At 35.6% G+C, this 25,350-nt stretch overlaps 1 protein-coding gene across 2 annotated transcripts in view; it reads right to left on the bottom strand.

Moving 5' to 3' along the window:
• SLK (STE20 like kinase) overlaps positions 1 to 25,350 on the bottom strand; it is a 49,200-nt gene that overhangs the window by 11,115 nt on the left and 12,735 nt on the right. Inside the window, exons 3-13 of one of the 2 annotated variants that reach the window (XM_037159365.2) lie at positions 23,704 to 23,752; positions 23,239 to 23,388; positions 16,769 to 16,841; positions 16,444 to 16,638; positions 15,875 to 15,956; positions 14,261 to 14,389; positions 12,549 to 13,910; positions 9,900 to 10,030; positions 9,534 to 9,657; positions 7,472 to 7,651; positions 4,531 to 4,623 (exon numbers count right to left, since the gene is read on the bottom strand). In XM_037159365.2, the coding sequence (XP_037015260.2) occupies positions 4,531 to 4,623; positions 7,472 to 7,651; positions 9,534 to 9,657; positions 9,900 to 10,030; positions 12,549 to 13,910; positions 14,261 to 14,389; positions 15,875 to 15,956; positions 16,444 to 16,638; positions 16,769 to 16,841; positions 23,239 to 23,388; positions 23,704 to 23,752 (2,568 nt within the window). The remainder of the gene's footprint in view (positions 1 to 4,530; positions 4,624 to 7,471; positions 7,652 to 9,533; positions 9,658 to 9,899; positions 10,031 to 12,548; positions 13,911 to 14,260; positions 14,390 to 15,874; positions 15,957 to 16,443; positions 16,639 to 16,768; positions 16,842 to 23,238; positions 23,389 to 23,703; positions 23,753 to 25,350) is intronic. The other variant, XM_037159366.2, reaches the window with a different exon arrangement.

Below are 25,350 nucleotides of genomic sequence, written 5' to 3'. Positions count from 1 at the left end.
AGAAATGAAATTTTCATGTTATTGTGCTTTCACTAAATTTCCTAATTTCAAAAGATAAGTACAATATGTTCACAATGGAAGTTTTAATTAAAAATTACTCTTAGAATAACATCTAAATGCATTATGTTGTTCAATTGAAAAAAAATTACTCTTAGGATCTAAATAAAACGTGATGTTACATTCCAAAAAAGATTGTACAAGTTACATTCACCCTATAAAAAACTAACAGATTAATCTGATCACTACAAGTAACAAATAATTTAAAAATAGATATATAAATTATAAAATGAGTGCCCTTTAAATGTATAAGTTTGAATTTCTGTAAGTAATTTTACCATATAATCAGATAATTATGAAAATGAAAAATAAACTTTGGGTTCTAAAAAACTACACGGAAGGGTTACGATATATTGGGCTATTTGTACAGAATTTTATCACTTTAACACAAAAGAAAAGCTAAAAATGGTAATGATCAGAAAAGTGAACGTAATTCATGATTTTTCCCTCTCATTGAAAAAAACTGCTTTGCTTACATTTTTAGAAAACTATAGAGCCCAACAGCTGCCAATGATAAAAAAGTAAGTCTAATTTCGGGAGAGGGGAAGAGAAGGCTGAAACCAAGCTGTACTCTATCTGCTCCAGTTGTGTGTCTCCAACACACAAACGGAAGTTACAGTGTTCGGTGAGCTCGTCACTTCCCGACAGAAACTGCGAGAAAGAATACAGCCTTGAATTCCAGACTCAATTTAAAACTACAACGAGAAGAGCAAACTCACTATTCATCACGGACAATTTGAATAGTGAAAACTAGAGTTAAACAAAACTAAAATCACCACTTTTAATATGGCTTTTCTGACCATATCCATAATTAAAACATCTACATAAACACATATGCAATCAAAATGTCACTTCACACAAAGATAGAAATCTAATCACAGCATTCAATTTCTCACATGTGCAAAGCTCATAAAATAGCTTTGGGAAGATATTTCTTGAAAAATATGGGCATTCGAATTACAATTTGGGGTGGGTAGATGAGAAAGAACACTGTGTGAGAAGTGTTCCAGCCCCACCGCACCGCCAGTGCGTTTGTGGCTTCAGGCAGACCACGCGGACTCCGTGCCCTGACATCTGCATCTGTAACATGAACAGCCTCCAACCCCTTGTAAGGGTGGTGGCAGGGAGAGCAAACGTGCCGACTCTGAAGAATACTGTTCTGTCGTGGTCATGTCAGGTTATTACTGTTACTGTCATTAGTGACATATCATCTACCCATCTTCTAAGATTTTAACAAATAAAGCTAACAATGAAAAGGCACATGTGAGCCACAGAAAAAGCAGGTAAAACAGGAGAAGGCATCCTCCTATAGGCACGCGGGACTTACGTCCTGCACTGAAGGGGCGTTGAAGACTGCACAAGATGACAACTGAAAAGACTGAATCATGACCTGAGCCACGCCCTGTGGATCAGAATACAATGCACCTCCCAGGTGAGAACACAGCTGAATGACTTCTTGTAAATGGAAAAATAATTACACAAATGTTGAGTTTCTTGAGGCCTGAAACAGAGGAGTCTCTTTCTCCTCTATAAAATCAAAGATTTGAACTACATCGATGGTTTCCAAGCTCTAGTTTGCTGACATTGTTTTCTAAATCAGTCAAACCCTTTCTAAAAAACTCACCCAAAAGTCTAGCCACTGTTAATATAAAAAGAATGGTTTGCATGAGAAAGATGTAACCTGGTAGCCAAGGAGAGTGGACTGGAATGCGCATGTGTGAACAGTGACAACTTCACTGTCCTAGTCAGTGGGGGCAGTAGATGCTGCTGAGTGAGCATGTGTACTGTGTGGCCGTCACGTTCAGAATGATTGAACCAGTACAGCAACAAATCTGCATTAAATTTTGCATTAGACTCGAACATTCCTCTGTGGAAACTATTCAGATTCAGAAGCCTATAGCTATGGGCAACTGGTGATGGGCAGCTTCATCACAGCAATGTGCCCGCTCATGCATCATGTCTCCTGCAGTTTTTTGGTGAAACATAGACCCAGCTGACTCAGCCCCCCAAAGCCCAGATTTGATGCCCTGCAACTTCTGGCTTTTCCCAAAACTAAATCACCTTAGAAAGGGAAGGGATTTCAGACCGTTGATGAGATTCAAGAAAATACAATAGGGCAGCTGATGGCAATCCCAACAAAGGATTTTTCAGAATGTTTTGAACAGCTGAAGAGTCGCTGGGAGAACTGTGTGAGGTCCCAAGGTGCCTACTTTAAAGGAGACTGAGTCATCTCCTACTTTGAGGAGACTGTACCTACGTACCTTCCTCAATAAATGCCTCCATTTTTCATAACACATGGCTGGACGCTTCCTGGACAGACCTTGTATGTAACATGTATGGAGCAGATAAGAAGTGGCACTGCCTGAGTTGAAGTGGAAGCAGGAGCATGGAGCCCCCTAGTCCTTACTTTGAAGGACTCTCAAGGTGCTTCTTCCAAACCCAAGAGCTCCTGGAAGCACAGTTTGAAAACCACTGGACCAGATGATCAAACATTCTAGCTCCATGATTGTATGGCTATTATTTATAAACTCTCAAAAAAGTTTAAAACAGACTCTGTGAAGTTATCAAGTTTTATCACCTCCATTAAAAGCAGTAGCTGAAGAGGAACTCTTTTCAAATTTGTCAGACTACTGAATTCTTCATTAAATTTACAAAAATTATTGCTTTCAGCTTTAGTTGGAAAACACAGGCTAGCACCCAAAGTTATATGAATAATCACCAACAGAGTTTTATTAAAGCATAAGATCACCTAATTCAATCAACACTAAATTCTTAATTTCAACTCTATAGTCTGATATAATTACCTTTTGGAAGTTAAAAAGTCTATATGCTTTTACAAAGCAAACCCATCATCATACTAGGTGGTTTGAAATCCAAATTATTCAAACACAGATGGACAACCAGCAAGGACTTCCTTTTCACCTATAATAAGACATGGCCGACAAGCACGAAGCTAAGCTGGTAAGAGTTTAGATTTGGCACAGACAGGGTAGCTTTCTCCATATGTATATGGAGGGAAACATGGTTCAGGGTGTGAAATGTGGAACCAGACTCACTCGGATAAGAATTCTGGTTCTATTATTAACCAGACCTGTGACCCTGGGAAAGTCACTCAACTGTCCTGTGCTTTAGAGTTCCCTCACTGTAGGATGGAGGTGTGATAAGAGTAACTACCTCATTTATCGTAAAGTTCAGTGAGTTTATACATGTAAAGCATTTAAACAGTGCTTGACACTTAGTAAATGCTGTGTTTGCTATTTAGTGATCTCTACAATGGCCAAGATGAAATTTTTCACTCACTCACAGCAGAAACTAAATTTGTTTAAACAGGCTAGTTTTATTGAAATCTTAAATCCTGAGATATTTTTATTTTCCATGGTGTTAAAATAGCCTCCCCTTTGAAATGATGGTGACAAGTAAATGGCAGTTTTTAAAATATCCTTACTTGGCAAAAACAAAAAAAAAAAATGTTTAATGGCAATCCATTTATCACGGTCCCCAATGTTTTTTTGTTATTTTTATGTTTTTTTTCATGGGTCTACAAAACTTAAAAGTCTGGGAACCACTTTTTAAATTAAATAAAACCACATTAAAGAGATAATATAAAGCAACAGTTAATATATAATCCATGTCTATTCTTCCTTTCATGACATATGTAACTACAAATTGAGCTCACCTTGCTTTGCCTCCAGGCTGAGTGCAAACTTAATTTTAAAAAGATCATTCCTAGCATAAAGAAACCTTGTAGAGTCATGGGAAGGAATTCTAAAAGAATATGTTGAAAATACTCATGTATCTAGTTTTATAAGGAATTCGCCCATCTTAATTGGCTCAGCCTTATAATCCAGAATCAAACTTATAACAAACTGCTTGTTTGATAGAATCCAGAATCAAACTTGTTTTTACTTATATGTGTGTGTGTGTAAAAACAATCTACTTTTTAAACTGCTAGATTCTGAATCAAAAAGAACAGACTTATATTTAAAATCAGGTTTAAGTTGCTTATGTTGTTGAGTTTAACATAAATGTTTGGTATATCATTTAATATTACCATTGACCATTTTTCTTTTAACTGAACTTTTTAAAAATGATGGCCTTTTACAGGCATTCTTTTCATACTCACCCTCCATATTTTTCTGTCCTGAAAGACTTTTATCAAACATTTGCATTACTACTTAAAAATATAAGCCTCCATCATAATTAAAATAATACAGTGGATTATACATTAACATACTTATTTATTCATCTGGCATCAACTTTCCAAACATTCCACTTAACTTCATGTTAGCAACTTAAATGTCACCATTAGTGTGCATTTTATTACTATATAAAGAGTGCCCTGGGAACCTCTGTATGAGGAAAAGTCAGTATCATATAAGTACAGTTAAGAATTTACCCTTTCAACCACGGTTTATTGAGCTGTGAGAACAATGCTGCTCTCTGTTTTTAGTAGCATTAAGCTGCTGCTGTTACCTGAGCATGCTGGCTTTGTGCAAGCTCCTCTTTCCTGCGTTTCATAAGCTCTTTTCTCAGCTCTTTGGGTGCTTTCTCCACTTCATTTATAACCTACAGTGTATAAGCATGCAGGAGGTGGGGAAATAATACTTTCTCTACAGCAAGCATTTATGTGAGCAGACAAGCTACAAGTCAAATATTACAGCTGTTAAAAAGTTTAACATGCATTAGCATAGGTGTTAGTTTGGTGAAAAAGAATGAAAGGACAGAACATGCTTAATCTCAGTGCAGAAAAAGGACCATGTAGAAGTTAATTAGTTGCTTAATTATCCCTATATATCATTCCCTCTTAAAGATCCAAAGACAATCAGTAAAGGATTACTTACAGCACCAATGCTGAACTAATTAATGGTAATAAACTCAACTAACCTTGAAAGTTCATAAAATTATAAATTTATCTATTGACACTGAAATATTGGACATAAGGAAAGCTAATGCCACTTATAAAAGCAAAACATTGTGTCCTGGCTGGTGTGGCTCAGTAGACTGAGTGCCAGACTACAAACCAAAGGGTCACCGGTTCAATTCCTTGCCAGGGCACATGCCTCGGTTGCAGGTCAGGTCCCCAGCTGGGGGCACATGAGAGGCAACCACACACTGCTGTTTCTCTCCCTCTCTTTCTCCCTCCCTTTCTCTAAAAAAATAAATAAAATCTTTTTAAGAACGAAAAAAAGTAAAATATTTCATAACTTTATTGATAAAACCAAAAAAATAATAATTTCTGCCCTGGCTGGGTGGCTGAGTTGGCCACTGTCCTGTGGCCAAAGAACTGTCCTATGCACCAAATGATCATGGGTTCGATCCCCAGTCAGAGCACAACCTAGATCATGTGCTCTGTCTTGGACAGGAAGTGTACAGGAGGCAACTGAGTGATGTTTCTCACATCGATGTTTCTCCATCCCTCTCTAAAATCAATAAAAATATCCTCAGGTGAGGATTAGAATAACAAAAAATAATTTTAAATAAAATCTACTAAATGAGACAAAAAAGAAAAACAATAAGAAAAGTAAGCCTCAGAATACACAACGGAGAAAAAATGGATACTACATTTTCTTTTTTCTCAAAACATACCATTTCACATACGGCGTGATAAAAACGAACATATCTGATGATTTCGTGTTGGATTAGAATAGCATTCTCCTTTGCTGACAATTTAATCCAAACTTAACTGTCAAGTTTAAAATTAGTAACATAAGCACTCATAAGTTTAATATGTTATGATTATACCAGATGAAGTATATTATAAAACAAAGTATTTTTTAGAGCTCCCTCTTTTAAATCATTTCAAAATCCAAGCTATATATTCCACCTATAAATAGACCAACTTTGAATAAACGATCATGTGTTTACAAGTAGAAGCACCAAAAGCAACCAGATTCCAAATCACCACATGCTACTGATGGTCTGCGGAAGAGACTGATTTTGATTTGACACAGCACATTTAAAATTTCCCATCAGTAATTCCTCATGAAACCAAATCACCATTAAAAGGAAGAGACTCCCCAAATCCAAGAAGTTTAGTGATAAGGGAAAAAATACATAATAAAATTATTTAAAATATGCATATCATGATCTTAAACATATTCACTGGCTAAAACTCTCCTATCCAAAACAGTAATAACTAGACACTTTCATATACTTAGGATTAAGTCATATATTTACCTGGGAAATTTGTTTATTTAATCTGATATTAAAAATAACCTCTCAATGAAAATTACCCATGGTCTCAAGAGAATGAACATGTAGCCTCAGCAAGTCATACGTCACATGTAGAGCCGTTCTACATACAGCGTAACATGTGCCGACACTGTAAGTTTTAGAAATGGTAGCCACAGCAAATGAGATTATATACCATTTCATTCATCTTTACCTAAAGAAATCATAGAACACACTGTGTTAATGTATGATTCTATCGTTTTTAGAGTAGATCCTCAAGCTCAGTAATATCATGTTCAATTTTCTGCATAATTTAAATGTTAAAGTCAATGAAGCTGGGTATTTAAAACATACAGAAGTGAAAATACATTCACTAGTTTGGCTGAGATATTTTGGTTTCAATCTAATAGAAGTAATCATAATTATTACCCCTGGGATCTTTATAATCATGAAAAGGTAAATGCTTTTCCTAAACTAAAGGTACAGAATAAATCATAAAACTATCTCTGAAAACTGCTAATATAAAATGTTCTCTTAGTTTTATTTAACTTGGGGAGAAAAAGACACATTAATACAATATGTAAATGTTCTTTCTCAATCAATGACAATTCTTCATACCACAAATACAGATTCTACCACCATATGGAATGGTTTCAGGAAAAATGAAAAATTTCATTCTACTCAAATGACTTCTCGGATACTTTCTCCATGTGATTCTTCAAAGTATCTCACAAGCTGACGAATTTATAGGTATTATTTCAGATTTCGTTTTGGCACAATGACCAAGAAAGGCAATCCAGCTAATAAAACTAGATTAAGTATGAATTAAATATTACAAATAAATAATAAGATGAATTATTATTGCCACCTGCAAACACAATGCTCTAAGTTTTCTTGAAAAAATATTTCTGTGACAGGCCTTGAATGCTGCATTAATGAAAGAGAAATGATACTATGGAAGGAAAATGAAGACCTGGTTCAACATTTAGCTGGATATATAATGGTAATTCATGACCTTAAACGGGCCATTAAAAGCTCTTCTACTCCAGTCTCCTTGGTAGTAAAATGGGGTAACAGCTGACCTTACTATTATCCCACATGACTATTGAGAAGACCAAAAAAAAGAAGAATCAATGCTATTTAACTAGTATTATTATCACATATTATTTCTGATCCCATTGACATTCTTACATGTGCATTAAAAATAATAGCTTTTGTAATTAAAAATAGTAGTTACACTTACCTCCTTTTTCCGGTTCTTCAACATACTCTGAAATTTCGACAACTCTTTCTCTTGTTCGCCTTTAATGCGTTTGGCTTCATCTCGCAAGCGATTTGTGTGCTCTTGTTCCAGACGTTCAATAGTCTGTTTCTGCTGTTTTTCTAGATTCTCAATTTCTTGGTCATATTGTCGCTTTTTGCTCTGAAAAACAATGTAGCTCGATTATCACTTAACTTTTCTATCACTCATATTAAATCACTAGAATGAAGATGTTTACTAAGAATACCTAACTAGCATTTTAATTTAGTGATGTAAATACAACCTTTGTAGTAATGAACAAGTCAAATCAACTAAAATACGGTAAGCACTTCGTTTCTTCTGAAGTGGAAAATAAATACAATTGATGCCTGAACAGATTTGAACTACACAGGTCCACTTATATACAGATTTTTTTCAATAAATATACAGGTTCTGCATATACGGATTCAACCAACCACAAATTGAAAACAGTATTTTTGATCCCCACAGTTGGGAATCCATGGAGGCAAAGGGCCTATTTATTATACGCACTATTCTACACCGTATTGTATGCGGGACTTGAACATCTGCAGATATTGGTATCCATGGGGAGTCCTGAAACCAATCTCATGCAGATACCGAAGGACAATGTAGTTAAGTTTTGGGGGAGTTTAAAATATTAAACATGGATTTCCAACTGCACAGGAAGGGGGCAGTGAGGGGGTGAACAAATGCAGGGTCACTGTCCCTAACTCCCTGCACTATTCCGGAGTGAACTGTACTTTTCTCTATTTTACAAGTACTGGAATGTTCAAAATTTTTACAAAATCCAGAAGAATGGCCAGTTGCTATGAAGTACCAAAGTTACGAAAAATTTCAATATTTATACAATAAAATGTGTGATAACTCAAAGATCTTATCTGAAGTCTATCTTAATTATGAACCATTGTCATTTTCAGATTTACTCTTCTTCATTAAGATGCTTAAAATAAAAATCCTATTTCATTAAAACAAGTCTTTTGGAATTATAAATCCATGTTTCAACAAAAGACTGATGCTTATAAAAAACTTGAATAATACTGCAATTTTAGATAAAGGTTGAGTTAAATATTTGTAAAGGGTGTTTTCTTTAAACAAATTAAAATGCGAAACATTCTGAAAAATATCTGGGGTGGGGAGAAACACAGCTAAGGTTCTGGAAAATAGAATGTTAAGTACCATAAAAATATTTGGTGAAGAAAAAAAGTTCATTTTTTTTCTTAGGAATTCTCAGTTGTGATTGAACAAATACAATCAACAGTATACTCTTTACATAAAGGAATTCTTAGCACTTAAAATTACAAGAATAATAAAAGAACTATATTGAAGTTCTTATATTGCTTATATGCTTATATTGAAAGCATAAGCACTACAACATTTCAAATCATCTTTTTTCTAACTACATTAGGCTACATGTTCAACATAAGTCATCAAAAGTTACATCACATTACTAATTCCTTTTCTTACTTTGAACATAGGTAAAAACCAAAAATCTCAGTTCCAATTATCCTTGATTAGTTAGCACTAACTTCTCTAACAGCTGTGAAAAGGGAAATAGAAGCTTAACTGTAGGAGCCAGAGAATTAACTGTGTTTTGAAAAAGCCCCCAGTAAATTCCAATACTCAGCAAGGTTTAAAGATAACTGCTTAGACCTGCTTAAAATCTTGAGAGTCCAAATCTGAGGGGTCAAACTGTAACACTGAAAAATTACCCAGCAATAGGCACACCAAAGAACTTTGTAAACTGTCTACTAGCTCCATGATTCCAGGTTTTCATGACAGATGCTAACCAAAGAAAAATGAAGACAATCATCACACTACAAATCAGTGATGGGAAGACTGGATGGAAGACCCTTTTGGGCAAAGGTGGGGGGAGAAGGCATCAAGAATACTAAAGAGATAAAGGCCATCATATCACAAAATTTAAAAAAAAAACTAGTCATCAGAGAATACATTGTAACTTCAAAAAAATTTAAAGCACCAAATTTTATAACTAACAAATCGGTACAAATATCTAAGACTTTACCATCATTTCTTGCTCAAAGCGCCGGAAAATTTGTTCTCGCTGCTGCTGCAGTTTGCCATTGAGCTGTTGTTGGGCTCTTTGCTCTTCTTTTTGAAGAAATCTTAATTCCCGAAGTTCCTGGCGCCTAATAAAATACAACAGCAATAATAGAGCAAAGTAACAAAAATTATACCTCTGAAGTAATTACACCTTGAAAACATTATTTCAAAGTAATGCTTTTAAAAAAACTTGAAAAATATTTTTTCAAATGTATAATAAAAGAATAGTTCCTAATTAGCCAAGACTTTGTTTCTCTAGTCTTTAGATTTTATACAAACTGAAAACAAGTCGCAAAACCAGTTTTAATTATGCTGTTTCTCTACTCACCTAAGAAACCTCAACTCTTCAGTTTTGGAATCACTATCTGTGACTATCTTTGATGTTGTTACACTCACTTCTACACCATCAACAATGAATTTGCGTGTTTTCTTCAATGTTTTCTTTTGTCTTCTTGTTTCCTGAGTGAGATTTTATTTTCGTTAGGCTTTACACGGACAATATTAGAGATAGAACACATTTCCTTCTTTAAAAAAAATCTGAACAGCCATGAAGACTACAAATATGAAGAATATAAAGCAGTAAGGTTCACCTGTGTAACCAGTTATACCATCTTATACTTCATTAGACTTTCACATGACTTTACAGATGAAATCAAAATTTTTTCAAGTGAAATTATGCTTTTTGATGATGTACATGTATAATTTTTATGATACCACACTACAATCAAGCACAATAGTAAGGAGCAATTCACATAAAAGACTAACTAGTAAATCTTTTACACACTTACCCCTTTTTTCTCCCTCTTTTCACCTTGTAGGTTCTCAGATGATACCTCTGCTTTTCAGTTTTAGAACCACTCACAAAACAAAAATGAATTCCTGGGAATCATGCCATAAAAAATCTAAATCAATAGTGCTGACGGTAGCTAGGAATTTGTATTTTGAAAAGGACTCCCAGGTAATTTTTAAACACTGCCAAAACTGGGAATCTGAATCTACTTCATCAGCAAGAGTATGAACAGCTCTCCTCCATCTCAAGGCCTGAGGTGAATATGTGATTTTAGTTACTAAAAAGACAGCTCTATTTGTACCTCAAAAGAACCTTATTTGCCTCCTCGCTACTGCCTACAATTCTTTAAGACCAAACTCTTCACTCCTCAACCAGTATTCAAATGCTTTTTAAATGTTAATAAAAATAATAGAAGTGTACCACTCTCACGAATACATTTGATAACATAGTAAGTATTGAGGGCAGATAATTACTTGGTTTTGATACGGAGCGAGAGGTTAGAAAGCAAAGGGAGCAGAGGTGGAATGTGAAAACACTAAATTCAAAATGCATTAGAGTTTTAAAGCTCGTCTTCAGCACTTCCTAGTCACCTCTTTCGATCTCTTACTGTTCTGTTCCCCAGGCTTCCAGTGTCCTCACACTCCTGTCCCTGAGCCCTGTACTGTGGCCCTCTATCCAGGCTTCCTCTACGATCTAAAGTGGGCATGCCCCCAAACTCCATCTACCTCCCTGAACCCTCCAAACTTTCCATTTCTTCAGTTCCTACTAAAATATCCATAATTAACATGACCTTAATTCTTAAATTCTTAATCCTTAAAATGCAGTAAGTTATTGCATTTTAAATAAATATTAGGTTCTAAGTGGAGTGGCTCAGTTGGTTGAGCATCTTCCCACAAAGTGAAAGGTTACTGGTTCAATTCTCGGGGCACAGGCCTAAGTTGCAGGATAGGGACCGGTTGGAGGCATGCGAGATGCAACTACACATTAATGTTCCTCTCCCTCTCTTACTCCCTCTCTTAAAATAAATAAATAAAATATTTTTTTAAAATTTGTATATTTTGCCCTGGCTGGTGTGGCTCAATGGATTGAGTGCCAGCCTGCAAACCAAAGGGTTGCCAGTTCAATTCCCAGTTAGAGCACATGCCTGGGTTGTGGGACAGGTCCCAGCAGGAGGCAGCCAGAGGCAACCACACACTGATGTTTCTGTCCCTCTCTTTCTCCTTCCCTTTCCCTCTCTCTAAAAATAAAATAAAAATCATAAAAATATTAGTATACTTTTATAGTATAACTTGAAAGTTAATATATATAATTACAGTACCTATTATTAAGTCAGTGAATGGATGTTACATGTACAGAATTTCAGTCAGTGAAACAAAATAAACCAAAGATAATTGAGGCCAGACATGCAGTAATCTGGGGCAGACAGGCAGGCTGGTCCGTCCTGCCCTGGAGTCCTGTCCCTAAGGTCAGTTCCCCTAAGTTATTTCTGCTTTTTACAGTCTTCTCTTCTGCCACCTGCCACAATCCAAAGTCTTTAGTTGGTCCATAGCTCACCTAGATCAGAATTCCATGGGATCTTTTGTTACAAATACTGATTCTCAGGATCCACCCCATCCTTCTACATGGCTACACCTGCTAACTCTTAAGCACACTAATATTTGAGAATTATTCTCTAGAAATTGCAAGTGTGCTGGGTTTTAGATTTTAGTACTGCTTGTTTTCCCACTATGGTTCTCATGGCAGTAGTGACAGCTATGACTGAGGAAGCAACAGTGGTCATCTGTATGGTCCAATAGCAAATCGAGGGCTATTTAAACCCTAAACATGCTTTAAAAAAGATCATTATCTCATATATTATTCATTCTTGCCAAAATAGCATCTACATATGTGCAATAAGAGAACCCAAATCACAATAAGCAACTATACTATACTGTTTATATCAAGTTGGCAAAAATAAGCAGTACTACCAAAAAATTTGAAGGTCACATTCAGAACCTCTCTTCTTGGTTCTTTTCAACTGATTCCTTCAAAGTCTTAAGAATTTTATAGGGAAAAAAGAAGAAAACTTTATAGGGGTAATACTATATTGATCTAGTGCTGTTTTAGTTCCAATACATCAGTTTCAAGTAAATACTGAATTGCCAAAATGACAAAGAAAAACTCAAAGGAGGACCCATGCACACTTACTTGTAAAGATATGGATCCACTGTCTTTAGTTTTGCTTAGGAAGCTAGAGATGGATAAATTCAAGTCAATGCTGCTATTATCAGCAGTGGAACCAGTGCCCGAATCTGTATCATTTTCCTTTTGATTCTCAGATTCTGGTAGTAACATGGTTTCAGTTTTTGATAAAGCACCTCTTTCCCCTTTCTTTTCTGCATCTTCAGAGTTGATATTAATACTAGGTATTGGAGCAGGCTGAGGTTCACTGGGCTGTGAAGCAGCAGCAACTTCAAGTTCTGTTTTAATTGGCACTTCACATGGAATTTCTTTTAGTTCTGTATCTGTCTGGGTAGTGGCTTCACGAACATCCTGAATTTCACTTCCTGAAGCCTTGTGGTCAGTATGAATCACTGAACTTCCGACCTCTACTTCTTCAGTGCTACTTGACTCAGTAATTTCCTCGGCTTCATTTGTCCTGGTCTCCACTGTGTTCTCGGAAATGTTGATTAACTGCTTTTCACCTTTATCTTCCACAGGTTTTTCATCTATTTCATTAGTATCAACCACTTCTCTAACAGAAACGTCCTCAGCACCACCAGCCTCTGGACCCTCCGCGGGTTTGCTTGCTAATTCCTGGCCTACTTCAACCATTTCTTTCCCATCGTCACTCTGAGTGTCCTCCACGATGTTTTCCACAGCCTTCTGAGCAACATCTACCGCCTCATCTGTTCCTCTCGCATTGCTTGCAGCACTGATCACATCTTTTTGAGATTTCTCATCTTTTCCCAAATTCTCTTGGACATCGTCCTCCTTTGAAAGCTCAACTTCATTGTCAATTGCCTGAATACCTGCCTCCTTTTCTCCAGTCTCTTGAGAAACTAAATCCATTGTTTGAATAGTAGTATCTTTAATTTCTTCAGATTTTAGAACCGTATTTTCAAATACGTTTTGCTTTTCCTGATCTCTTTCTTCCTCAGGTTCCATATCCTGTTCCACATTTGTTTCTAAAGTTATCCTATTATTCTCTTTTCCTTCACTGACTGAATTCACATCTACTGTTTCTCGGTCTTCCGTGTCAAGTGGATTTTCAAGCTTGGGTCTCTTCTCCTCTCTCTCGTTGTCCTTTATTACTTTTCTGTTATGGAGCTCAGCCACAGCTTCTAAATGAGCATCATTAATATGTTCATTGATACCCTCCACAACTTTATCAGGCTCACCAATAGTGGGTTTTTCATTAATAACTCTGCTGTTAAATTTGTCTTCAGGGGTATTACATTCTGTTTTTTCTGAGACAGATCCCAAAATGCAAGCATTCTGTGAAAGTTTATCTTCTTCAGAGCTGGCAATACTAAGGTCAGAGGAGGCGCGCTTACTTGCAGGTATTGGCTAAAAAAGATTTCATACGTTTTTAGTGTTAAAACAAAATGGTGGTGAAAACAACATTTTATTTACTATTTATTTACTTATTTATATTTAAAATTATTTAATTCATGTATAATCTTTATTCAGTAAATCTAATGAAGTTACAAATATAATTTAAAGAACTGACAAGTCTTCACATAATAAATATGACAAAAATGGGCAGCAAGAGTAAACTTGCTATTAATCTTCACCTCCAAAATTAAAGGTTTTGTTCTGCTCCTCATCAATTAATCCTTAGACACGGGTGCAATCATTCCTCAAAAACCAACTCTAAAAATTACCTAAATACAACTTCCTTTCTACTACATACTGACCAGAGAATTTTCTGGTTCTTCATCGTCATCATCCTCTTTTCCATCTTCAACTTCTTCTGTTACTTCAGCCTTTGCCTCTGCAATCAACTCTCGGACTGGTCGGTTAGAATCCACAGTAACAAAGGGATGCTGTTGGATCATTAAAAAGGGCATACTCAATAACACTTGAAATGCTTGCTTGTAAAGTAGTTTCAAGAATATAAAACATATTATTACTTGGTAAAAATATGAATATACCGGTAGGAAAAATACAGACACGTCAAATAATGTCACACCTGGGGAAGGAAGGAGGTAGAGGAGATAGTGGAGTGGGGCAGCCTGCAACCCCTGTTCTACCTGTTTTTAAGAATCTGGAGGAAATATGTCAAAAATAATAACATATCTAGATAGTAGGAACATGTACTTTTACATATGTTTTAAAATCCCATAATCTAAAATGTAAAGTAAAGCCCCAGCCAGTGTTGCTCAGCTGGTTGGAGCATCATCCAGTGGACCAAAGGGTCAAGGATTCAATCAGTGGTCAGGGCACACACCCGGGTTGCAGGTTCAAACCCCAGTCAGGGTACGCAGGCAACCGACCAACTGATGTTTCCCTCTCTCTCTCCCCCTCCCCCTCAGAACAATGAAAAAATGTCCTCAGGTAAGAATTAAAAAAATGAAACTTAAAGTAAGTTTTAGTTGTACATTACCAGTTCTTAAAAAATAACAATACGTATAAATCCAGTATAGAGCCTCAGTGGAAGAGTAACAAAAAGCTTTAAAGTTCTGTTCAAAGTGTCTACAAACACCTGCTTTTTTGACATGATTCTAATGTTCTTAAGAAGCGTAAGAAGACCCTTTATTTATCTCTGTATACTCAGCACTAAGCTGTGTCTGTCACAGACTAAAGTCTTCAAATGTGGGGGTAGCAAAAGAATAAAAGTGTGCCCTAGGGATTCACTTGTTGCACAGGACAAGGCGATTTTTCCTGCTTTCTCTCGATTTTTCCTGCTTTCTCTCGTGTAGATACATCAGTTAACTAAAATGCAGGAGTCAACAAACGACAGAAATGACCCCTGAAAGTGGTGTCATTATAACGCAGGACTTGAACAGTAATTCAGCCTAAATGCCTTAAGATTTGCCTTTCTTTTTGTTCACCTGTAATATGAATTATTTGATGTTTTATTTCAAATATTATAAACAGGTCCTGCTATAAAACAAAATTATCCAATCACTTTCACACCATTAGTTAAAGTCAGCAACATTTACTAAACATTCACCCTCAAGAGACATAAAAAAATTCATTAGCTCATGCCCTTGCCCCCAAGTTGTTCACTTTCCAGTAACTGGAGAGAGAAAATGGAAGCAAGTAACAAAGTGAAAATAACTAACAAAATAAAAAGGACACAAACTGAAACAAAAAAGCACAGGAGGAATGATTTATAAGTCAAATGCCTTTTAGCAATGGCAACGCTATATTTGTAAAGCAAATGTTTACTACTACAAAGTACTCTGAGTTGCCACAGAGAAATTCAAGTGGAAGGAGAGCACAATGAAAGAATGAGAAACTACTCTTCTCTGAAAGATGTTAAAACAATTATAAGGTTTACTGCTGTCATACTACTCTTATCTTACCAGCAGTAGCTGAGACGTTGTCCACCTGGAATCCACGTTTTTTTCCAAGCATTTCTTTAGAAAGTCCTTAAAATTTGAAGACCTTCAAAATAAAATTTTAGCAATGACATTCTATTTTACATCATTGTTAAAATCAAACAAAGCTCTGATAAATTGTGCTTATTTCATTATGTATCCAACAATATCAACTCAACATAGGAGAACTAGTATGAGAATATTAAGTTTGTGTAAGTTATTCATTTATAAATACAATGAGAAATAACCACATATTCACAAGTATACCAAAAAAATCACAAAAATTCTTCCACAAATAAGATCAAACAAATATATGCCTCACTTTCTCCTGCTACAAAAAACACCTTTTTCAGTGAAACTCCAGTCCCTGGTATTTTCAAATTTATGGAAAAAGTTAATTATGATAATTTATATGGTCGTTAAATCTTAAAAATACCAAAAATCAGTTTTCCACATCATATAATCTTTGTACCGTAAATTTAAATACCCTTGAAAAGTTGGAAGAATAAAGCATCAAGTTTTACTTCTTAAAAAGGTTTGTTTAGAGTATTTACCATTTTGATGGCTGTGCTAATGTCGGGGGTTCAGATTTTGCTATTTTTAGCAACACCCGCATTGGATTTAATTCATGATGAGGAGGTTCTATCTCGGCCATCTCTATTAAAGTGATCCCCAGGGACCAAACATCAGCTTTGTAGTCGTAGGGTCTGTCCTTCGACGTTTCACACATGACCACCTCAGGAGCCATCCTGTGAAAACAGAGAACTGAGAGTTACGATATTTAACCTAAGATAGTATCACTAATTATGTGGTCAAATTAATGAATCTATTAACTGCTGACATCACTAACACCGTAAATCCATGAAAATGAATACATACCAATATGGCGTGCCAATAAAGGAATCTCTTCTTTGAATTGTCCTTGTGTTTTTAGCTGATACTCCAAAATCCGCTTGAAATAAATAATCATACAAAAGTGTTAATTACAGTTTTAAGCAAAGTTCACTGTAGTCAACAAAGGGGAAGGTATATCAAGTCTTTCACGAGGCCATTCTGAGTAAAGGGTAAGAAAATAACTTCTCTACCATCCTAATTTTGACCACCCTCTTTCTACCACACCCACCCTCAAAAACTGCCACAGAAAAGAGTCCATCATTAATACACTAATACCACTATCTTTATACACCTTCAGATCACAATTTCTCCAGAACTGAAGGAAAAATACTAACCTTAAAATAGACCAGTCTATCCACCTCAAACAAATGCTATCTAGTGCTATGTTATAATTAAATCAATACACATGAACATTTTTTTGTAGTGTGAAAAACAGAAATTATACCAAAGCAGCTTTATGACAGCATATGGCCTGCTAACTTCTTCATAAAATTATATTACAAAGAAAAAAACTCGAAAACATGCTTTCTAATTCAAATTACAGAAAAAGACCAACGACCAACGATATGGTCTAATTGGTTGTTAACCCCGCCTGTTAAGCTTACAGCTCAGACGACCATTAATGGCAACATAAAACCACTACTGCTGCCTAAACTACCTCATGCCGACATATGCATACCTATTAGTTTCATGGTGGACATGCAACAATTCTCCAAATTAAATAAATACCAAAGTGCAGCATTGAGTGCTCACGCCGCAAGGCCTGGCACCTGATATATACATAATGAAGGGTAGCTACTATTTTAACCATATCTACAATTCTCACCTTTGTGATATTTTGTTGACAGAACTCTTAAAACTCACTAAACCCTGCCTTGTAGTAGTCTAACTATGTGTTTATTATATGGTTCTCTTTGTTTGGTTTTTGACCATACAGTTTTTCTGCTTAAATATAAATAAGCAACTACCTATTGCCTATGGAATGAAGTTCAACCTTTCTAATATAAAGTACAAAGTCCTTCATTACATAATTAATGTTTTATAATTACTAAAGGAATAAGCAAACAGAATATACTATTTTTTGTGTGTATACTGCACTCCTGTGTATAACGCATACCTACATTTCTATGCATATTTCTATGCATGGATTATTATCACCCATGTGTAATGCACATCTTTATTTCTCCCTCAAAAATTTGGGCAAAAAAAGTACACATTATACATGGCAAAACACAGTGTTATACTTGGAATATATTGTTTACAGAAGATGCAACACAGATAGATTTACTCAGGACTCCTCATCCTATTACCTGCCCCTACCTCCTCTACTTAAAAGCTTTTTATGCTCTGGAGGAAGGAGCTGAGATCACAACATGATACTCCTGCTAGAAGAGGTTCTGTACTCAGGTAAAGTCACCGTGGCACTTATTCCAGTGGTTTCCTAGAAAGTATTACCACTATTCTTTTTAACTTTCTCCCCTCAACATGACTGGGGAAGGAGGTCCAGAAAGAGGCCTGAACAAGAACTATCTAGTGTCAACATTCATACTTCTCTAAGCACTCTTACAAACAGGAAGGAAACTAGAGGGACAAAAGGCATGTTTATTTTCTGTGGAAAGGGGAAAATTAAGTTTGCCTTGTGCTTTGTATTCCTACTTATAATGATGTGGCATGTACACACCGTGGCTGTCTCATTAAAGATGCGATCTAATGACATGATCCATTTGCCATAACGTGATCCAATAAGATAATAAAAATGTTGGTATTGTAATATGGCTCTGGAAGATAGTACAGTTGTATACTTCTGTGTACTTTTAACAGGGAATGAAGCTGTATTTACAAATTAAAGATTTTATTTATTTAATTTTAGAGAAGGGGGAAGGGAGGGAGAAAGAGAAAGATCAATGTACGAGAGACCCGTGGATGGCCCCGTGTATCTTGCATGCCCCGAACTGGGGACCTGGTTCGCACCCCAGGCATGCGCCCTGACCAGTAATTGAACTGGCAACCTTTCAGTTTGCAGACTGGCACTCAACCCACTGAGCCACACCAGCCCAGGCTGTATTTACAAACTGATAAAACAGAAATTGAAACTGTTTTATATGTCAACCAACTTAAAACTATTTGGCATTCCTAAATCTTCCAGTATATACTTATTTTCAAAGTATACAGTATTTTATACAAAAGTATGTTCCTGTATTCAAATAAGATTTTAATACACTTACAGGAAAACATTCATTAAAAATGGATCATAACATATTATTTCAAATTGAGCTATGAGACTTCAAAAAATGATGGAAGTCATAAAAGAGTAACCTAAGTCAGAATTACAAAAACTCAGAAATGAGGTGGCAGAACTTGAAAAAATCAGAAATAAAAAATCATTTTAGAAAAAAGACTAAACTAGGAGGAATGCAAGAACAGATAAACACCACAAATTCATACCCACTAATTACACTTCACACCCATCAGGATGGCTATCATCACAAATACAGAAAATAACCAGTTTTTGTAAGGCTGTGTAAAAAACTGAAACCCGTCTGCATTACTGGTATGAATGTAAAATGGTGCATCTGCTATGAACAATGATATGCTGGTTCCTCAAAAAAGTAAACCCAGAATCACCACATAATCCAGCAACTCCACTTCTGGATATACATCCCAAAGAACTGACAGCAGGGATTCAAACGGGTATTTGTACACCCGTGTCCACAGCAACATTCTTCACAAAAGCCAAAAGGTGGAGTCAACCAAAGTGTCCGTGAATGGATGAAGGATAAACAAAATGTGGGAAGGGTGTGTACAACTCAAAATATTATTCGGCTTTAAAGAGGAAGGAAACTGACACATGCTACAACATGAACAAACCCTAAAGATATGCCAAGTAACATAAGCCAGACACAGGACAAATATCGTATGATTCCACTTATAAGAAGTACCTAGAGTTGTCAAATTCTTAGAAACAGAAAGTTAATGGTGGTTGCCAGAGACAGAGGGGAGGGGGCATGGGGAGTTAGTGTCTGAAGGGTACAGAGTTTCAGTGTGGAAGGCGAAAAACTTTTGGACAGTGGTGATGGTTGTACAACAATGTGAATGTACTTAATGGTACAGAACTGTACACTTAAAATAGATAAACAGTACATTTTGTTAAGTATATTTCACCATAATAAAAAAAATGGAGAGCCCTGGCTCAGGTGTGGCTTAGTTGGTTAGAGCGTCATCCCATAGATGGAATGGTCATAGGTTTGACCCCTGGTCAGGACACATACTCAGACTGTGAGTTTGATCCCCAGTCAGGGCATGTACAAAAAGGCAGCCAATCAATGTTTCTCTCTCACGTCCATGTTTCTCTGTCTCTATCTCTCTCCCCCCAACCCTCTCTCTCTAAAAGCAATGAAAAAATGTCCTCAGGTAAGAATAAAAAGAATAAAGATTTTGAAAAATGAAGAAAGATGAAAAGAACTTGAGAGAAAGTTATAAATATTGATAACAGGCAAATCCCAGAAGTAGATAAAAAACCCTAAAGAAGAAAGTCAATGCAAGGGAACAGAATATTCAAATCAGTAATTTCATAAAACCTTTCTAAAAAAAAGTTGGATATTATAAGAACATATATTTTATTTTAAAAAGTCTAGTCAAATTATTAGTATTGGCATTTCCTGACATCTAGGAAAAAAGGGCACATTACTTGTAACAGAAAGAAAATCGTTTTGCCACCAGACTTTTCAACACTTTATGACAGAAGAAAACACAGTAACATTATTTCAGATACTCAAGTAAAAAAATGTGAGCCAAAGATTTCCTATCCAGCAAAACTAACCTTTGAAGTATAAAGAGCAAAATTGCTATAATTATATAGAAACTCAGAAAGCTCTTCCAGAGGAATCTACCAGGGAATGAACTTCAGACAACAAACATGACCAAAGACACATTGACACATATGGACTAGTGATTAGCATTAAATATAGAAATGAGGATTAAAATGAGTTATTATGGTACATTCTAAATCTATCATCAATGTCTTTGAGAAGCAGGACAGAAGAAAGAAGACACAGATGTACTACAGGAGAGGTTAGGTGGTGGTGGGTTGGGGGAACGCACCTTTATGCTGGATTTGAACAGAAAACGTGGGAATTCTTTGACAGTCTAACTCTGTCCTTTGGAAAGGCCAAGCAGGAGTGTCTGACCTGCAGCCCATGGGCCCCACGCACCCAGGACGGCTGTGAATGCGACCCAACACAAAATTGTAAATTTACTTAAAACACTGAGGTTTTTGGGCTTTTTTTGCGATTATGTGTCATGATGTATTTCATGTGTGGCCCAAGAAAATCCCTCTCCTTCCAGTGTGACATCTCAAAAGTTTGAACACCCTTGGCCTACAACAACGGCCAATCCAGAAACTATAAAAATCTTTAACACTCAAAAAGTGGTCCTGAAATAACGTATCCTGAACAACAATTTTAAAAAAAGAAGAAATGTACAAATTTGAACTTACAAAATCAAGCTAATACAGTATCATTTTTATCTGTTAAGAGAAAAAAGTTGACATAAAAAAAAAAAGAAATACCATATCCTAATAAACCAGGGCTTCTTGAAGAAATGGCTAATTACAGGTCTGAGGCAGGAAATACACAACATGAGCCTGAAACATCTCAACCTAACAAATAACAAGGAAGCTATCAAAGACTAGACTCATGTCAAAACAATTAACAAGCCAACTTGAGCAAAAATGGTACAGTGTGAGCTTCAATGAAGATAAAAATTCTGTTAGATTTGAAACTTACAAAATTAAATTCATGAATTAGTAATGTTTTTTTTTAATCTTCAACGGAGGATATTTTTTCATTGCTTTTGGGAAGGAGAAGGAGAGGGACAGGTAGAAGGAGAGGGGGAGGGGAAGAAGAGGAGGAGGGAGCATGAAAGAGAAAGAGAAGCATCAACTGGTTGCCTCTCACATGCGTACTGACCCGGGATCAAACCCACAACCTGTGTATGTGCTGACTGGGAACTGAACCCACAAGCTTCCAGTCTGGGATGATCTTCAACCAACTGAGCCACACCAGCCAGTAATGGTATTTTTAAAAATACCGGTCACCAACCAGTATTTTTGGATGAGAAAGCACCAATTCACTGTCTTAAGCTAAGCTGTTTGTGTGGTTTTCTATATCCATTGATTTCAAAGTAAAAGGGTAAAATTTAGTATATTAAATTATACCTGCTTAAATATCATAAAGTGAAATGGCTATGATCACTGGAATCAATATATTTTCAAATTTCTATTTATTTTTAAAAAGATTTTATTCATTTATCTTTAGAGGAAAGGGAAGAAGAGAAGGAGAGAAATATCAATGTACGGTTGCCTCTCATGTGTCCCCTGCTGGGACCTGGCCTACAACCCAGGCATGTGCCCTGACTGGGAATCTAACCGTGATCCTTTGGTTCGCAGGCCCACCCACGCTCAATCCACTGAGCTTACTCGCCAGGTCTCAATACATTTTTTTAATACACTTTATCCTTTTAACGTCCTTCCAAAATATATAAATTTAGAATTCACTACCAGCTTTTTAAAAAATGTATTATCTTGGGAGTACTTAAAACGATATCTTCCATATGTATATATATATGAAATTAATTTCCCATTTAAATCTACATCTATTTCTCCTTATTAAGTTTTATTTATTCCTTCAGCATAAGAAAGTAAAAACTATATTTATATTTACTTTAGGCATCCTTTTCAGACCTAAGATTTATTTACTTTGTTAGTTTAGCCAAGACACCACAGGTATAGAATAGTAAACTAAACATTAGACCTGAGTTTTAGAATTAAAAATGAAGTTAGCAGTTTTACATACTATATCATACTCTATATGTATTATATTAATAAGTATTAAGTCTACATACAAAAATTTAAGGGGAAAAAAAAGAATCAACCAGTTCTTAAAAGTTTGCTTTTTGAAAATAAATATCCATCCTTCCTTTCTTTTTAAAGTGTCTTTATATCAGATAACTACACTACACTTAGGAATTCTTCAAGTTAATGAATTATTATTTATCCAAGGAAGTACTTAAAAAATTAATATGAAGCCCCGACCAGCATGGCTCAGTTAGTTGAGTGTCGTCCCTTAAAACAAAAGATTGCCAGTCTGATTCCCAGTCAGAGAACATGCCTGGGTTGAGGGTTTGGTCCCCAGTTGGGATGTGTGTAAGAGGCAAGTGACTGATGTTTCTCTCATACATTCATGTTTCTTTTCTTTCCCTCTCTTTCTTCCTCCCTATCTCTCTCTGTAAAAATAAATAAATAAAATCTTAAACAATAAAAAAATTAAAAATTAATGTGGAGAATTACTCCATGTTTCACATATTTGAGTCATAACAAAACAATATTAAATCACATACCTACAAAGGGGAATCTCATGGCACAAATGCAAATGTTTTACTTACAAGAATAAACTTACCCAACTTAATATCTCCATCGAGGGTTAAAAGAATGTTGCCAGCCTTTAGATCTCTGTGGATGATTTTATTATCATGTAAGTAGTTTAACGCCTCTAAGGTCTGTTTACAAACTACTTGTATTTGGGACTCGGTTAATGGTCTCTCAAGTTCTGTAAGGAAAAAGGAAACAAATCTGCATCTCTGCACAGCACGTAGGCAGGCCCTCTACTCTCCCATCACTGACAAAGACCACATCAAGTGAACTTACTGTAGAAGAACTAAATATCTAAAAGATTTCTTTCTTAACATATTATACTCCACATTTTAGAGTTTTATTACAATTACCCAAGAACAGAAAACTATAGTTAAGCTGACTTCTTAACTGACTGAATGTCACTTAACAGTAAGACATATGTATAGATATTTGAAATCCACTGATTTTTATTGTGTTATTTAAGACATAAGCATAAAAAAAAGGTATTTACCAAGCATCACAGCATCCACTGCTCCCCCGGCACAAAATTCAATGAGGATCTGCGGGCAAATAAAAAGAGCATGTGTCTAACACAACATTGTGTTTCAGTATTTTTTTCTTCAATTCAGCAAAAAAGATAAAGAAAAGTAATCAAATAACCTAGGTTATGGAAACAATATTATGCTAACTATAAAGATTTTCTTTGTCAAAAGTTAGGAGTCTTAATGATAGCACTTGAGAAAGCACAAGGAGAACATTATGGAAGTATGTGCACTTTTGCTAATGACCATTTTTAGTATCCCTGCTTCTCTAAAATAACCAAGCACAGAATTTTTCTTCAGGACAGTATGACATATCCATTTCATCACTACTGCATGATTTTATTACTCTCATTTTTAAGGTAACTTCTGTGATTTAAGTGAGCAAATATAATTTTTAGCTTCACCAATGAGAATAAATCCTGAAAAATTAGAGACTTAAGTTTATAAAAAAACAAAAAATATAGACAACAGCTTCAGATCCTAGCTCAATTATCACTTCCTGATGGATGCCGTCCCAGACCTCCCTGGTACCTACTACACACCACCATGTGGTACCTTTCCTTCTTGAAGTTTTCTATTTACTATGATTCTTTGGTTAATTAATACCCACCTCTCCCACTAGACTGTCTCTTCACAGTTATCTAACTTTTTATTCTATAATAGTCAGAAGTAAAGATCTTATCTATTTATTAAATTGTCTAGGAGTTCATTTCCATTAAAATCTCTGGAAATATTTTGCTAAAGACCTGAATAACTATATTAGAAGAGACTGCACTAATAATAACTATAGGTAACTTTTACATATCTTAACAAATTGTATACCTTCCTGGTTTGTTTTCCCTCTATGTATATGATAACACTTTATTTTTTATGGATGCCAATTACAGGCTGTTTTCAAATGCATTATATCATTTGAAAAATAATTTGGGAGGTAGATAGATCATTAGTCATCCTTTAAGTGAGTACACAGACTTACAAAGGTTAATTGACTTATTTAAGCTCCTGCCCAGCAAGAACAGGATTAAAACTTATAGACCTTTTAACTCCGAGTCAGGTATTACTTGCACTACCTACTCTTCTCTTACACACTTTGCTTCTTCCTTCAAGGAGAAAAACAAAAACTCCATTTCAAAAAGTCCTACTGACCATAAAATACCTTAAGAAAAAAAAAAAGTCCTATTGATTAAATTAGTGTTGATGCAGACCAAGTGACTGGTTATTATAATGAATATTAATATTTTATTTCTGCATCTATTTTTGCCTAATATTTTTAAAAATAAGCATAATTTATACATACAGCCCATGCCACCTATGTAATAAAGCTGGTCCTGATTTTGTAAGATAAATATTAAACATTTCTAGTAAGCATTTTATAATTTATTACGTGATGTAGAAGAAGTTTTAGGTATAAAAACTATAAATAATTTCTAGGAAAACAAAAGAAACTTAAAATTTTAAGTAAATGCTTAAATTTAAATTACAAATAGCCCTGGCTGGTGTAGCTCAGTGGATTGAGCGTGGGCCTGCAAACCACACGATCGCGGTTCGATTCCCAGTCAGGGCACATGCCTGGGTTGCAGGCCGGTTCCCTGCAGGCCAGTTCCCAGCAGGGGATG

This window comes from Artibeus jamaicensis, unplaced genomic scaffold, assembly GCF_021234435.1.
Source record: "Artibeus jamaicensis isolate MK-2021 breed Jamaican fruit bat unplaced genomic scaffold, CSHL_Jam_final contig_490, whole genome shotgun sequence".
Taxonomy (NCBI): Eukaryota; Metazoa; Chordata; class Mammalia; order Chiroptera; family Phyllostomidae; genus Artibeus; species Artibeus jamaicensis.
The sequence above is the reverse complement of the archived record's forward strand: the minus strand, read 5'-3'. Positions and strand labels throughout refer to the sequence as shown.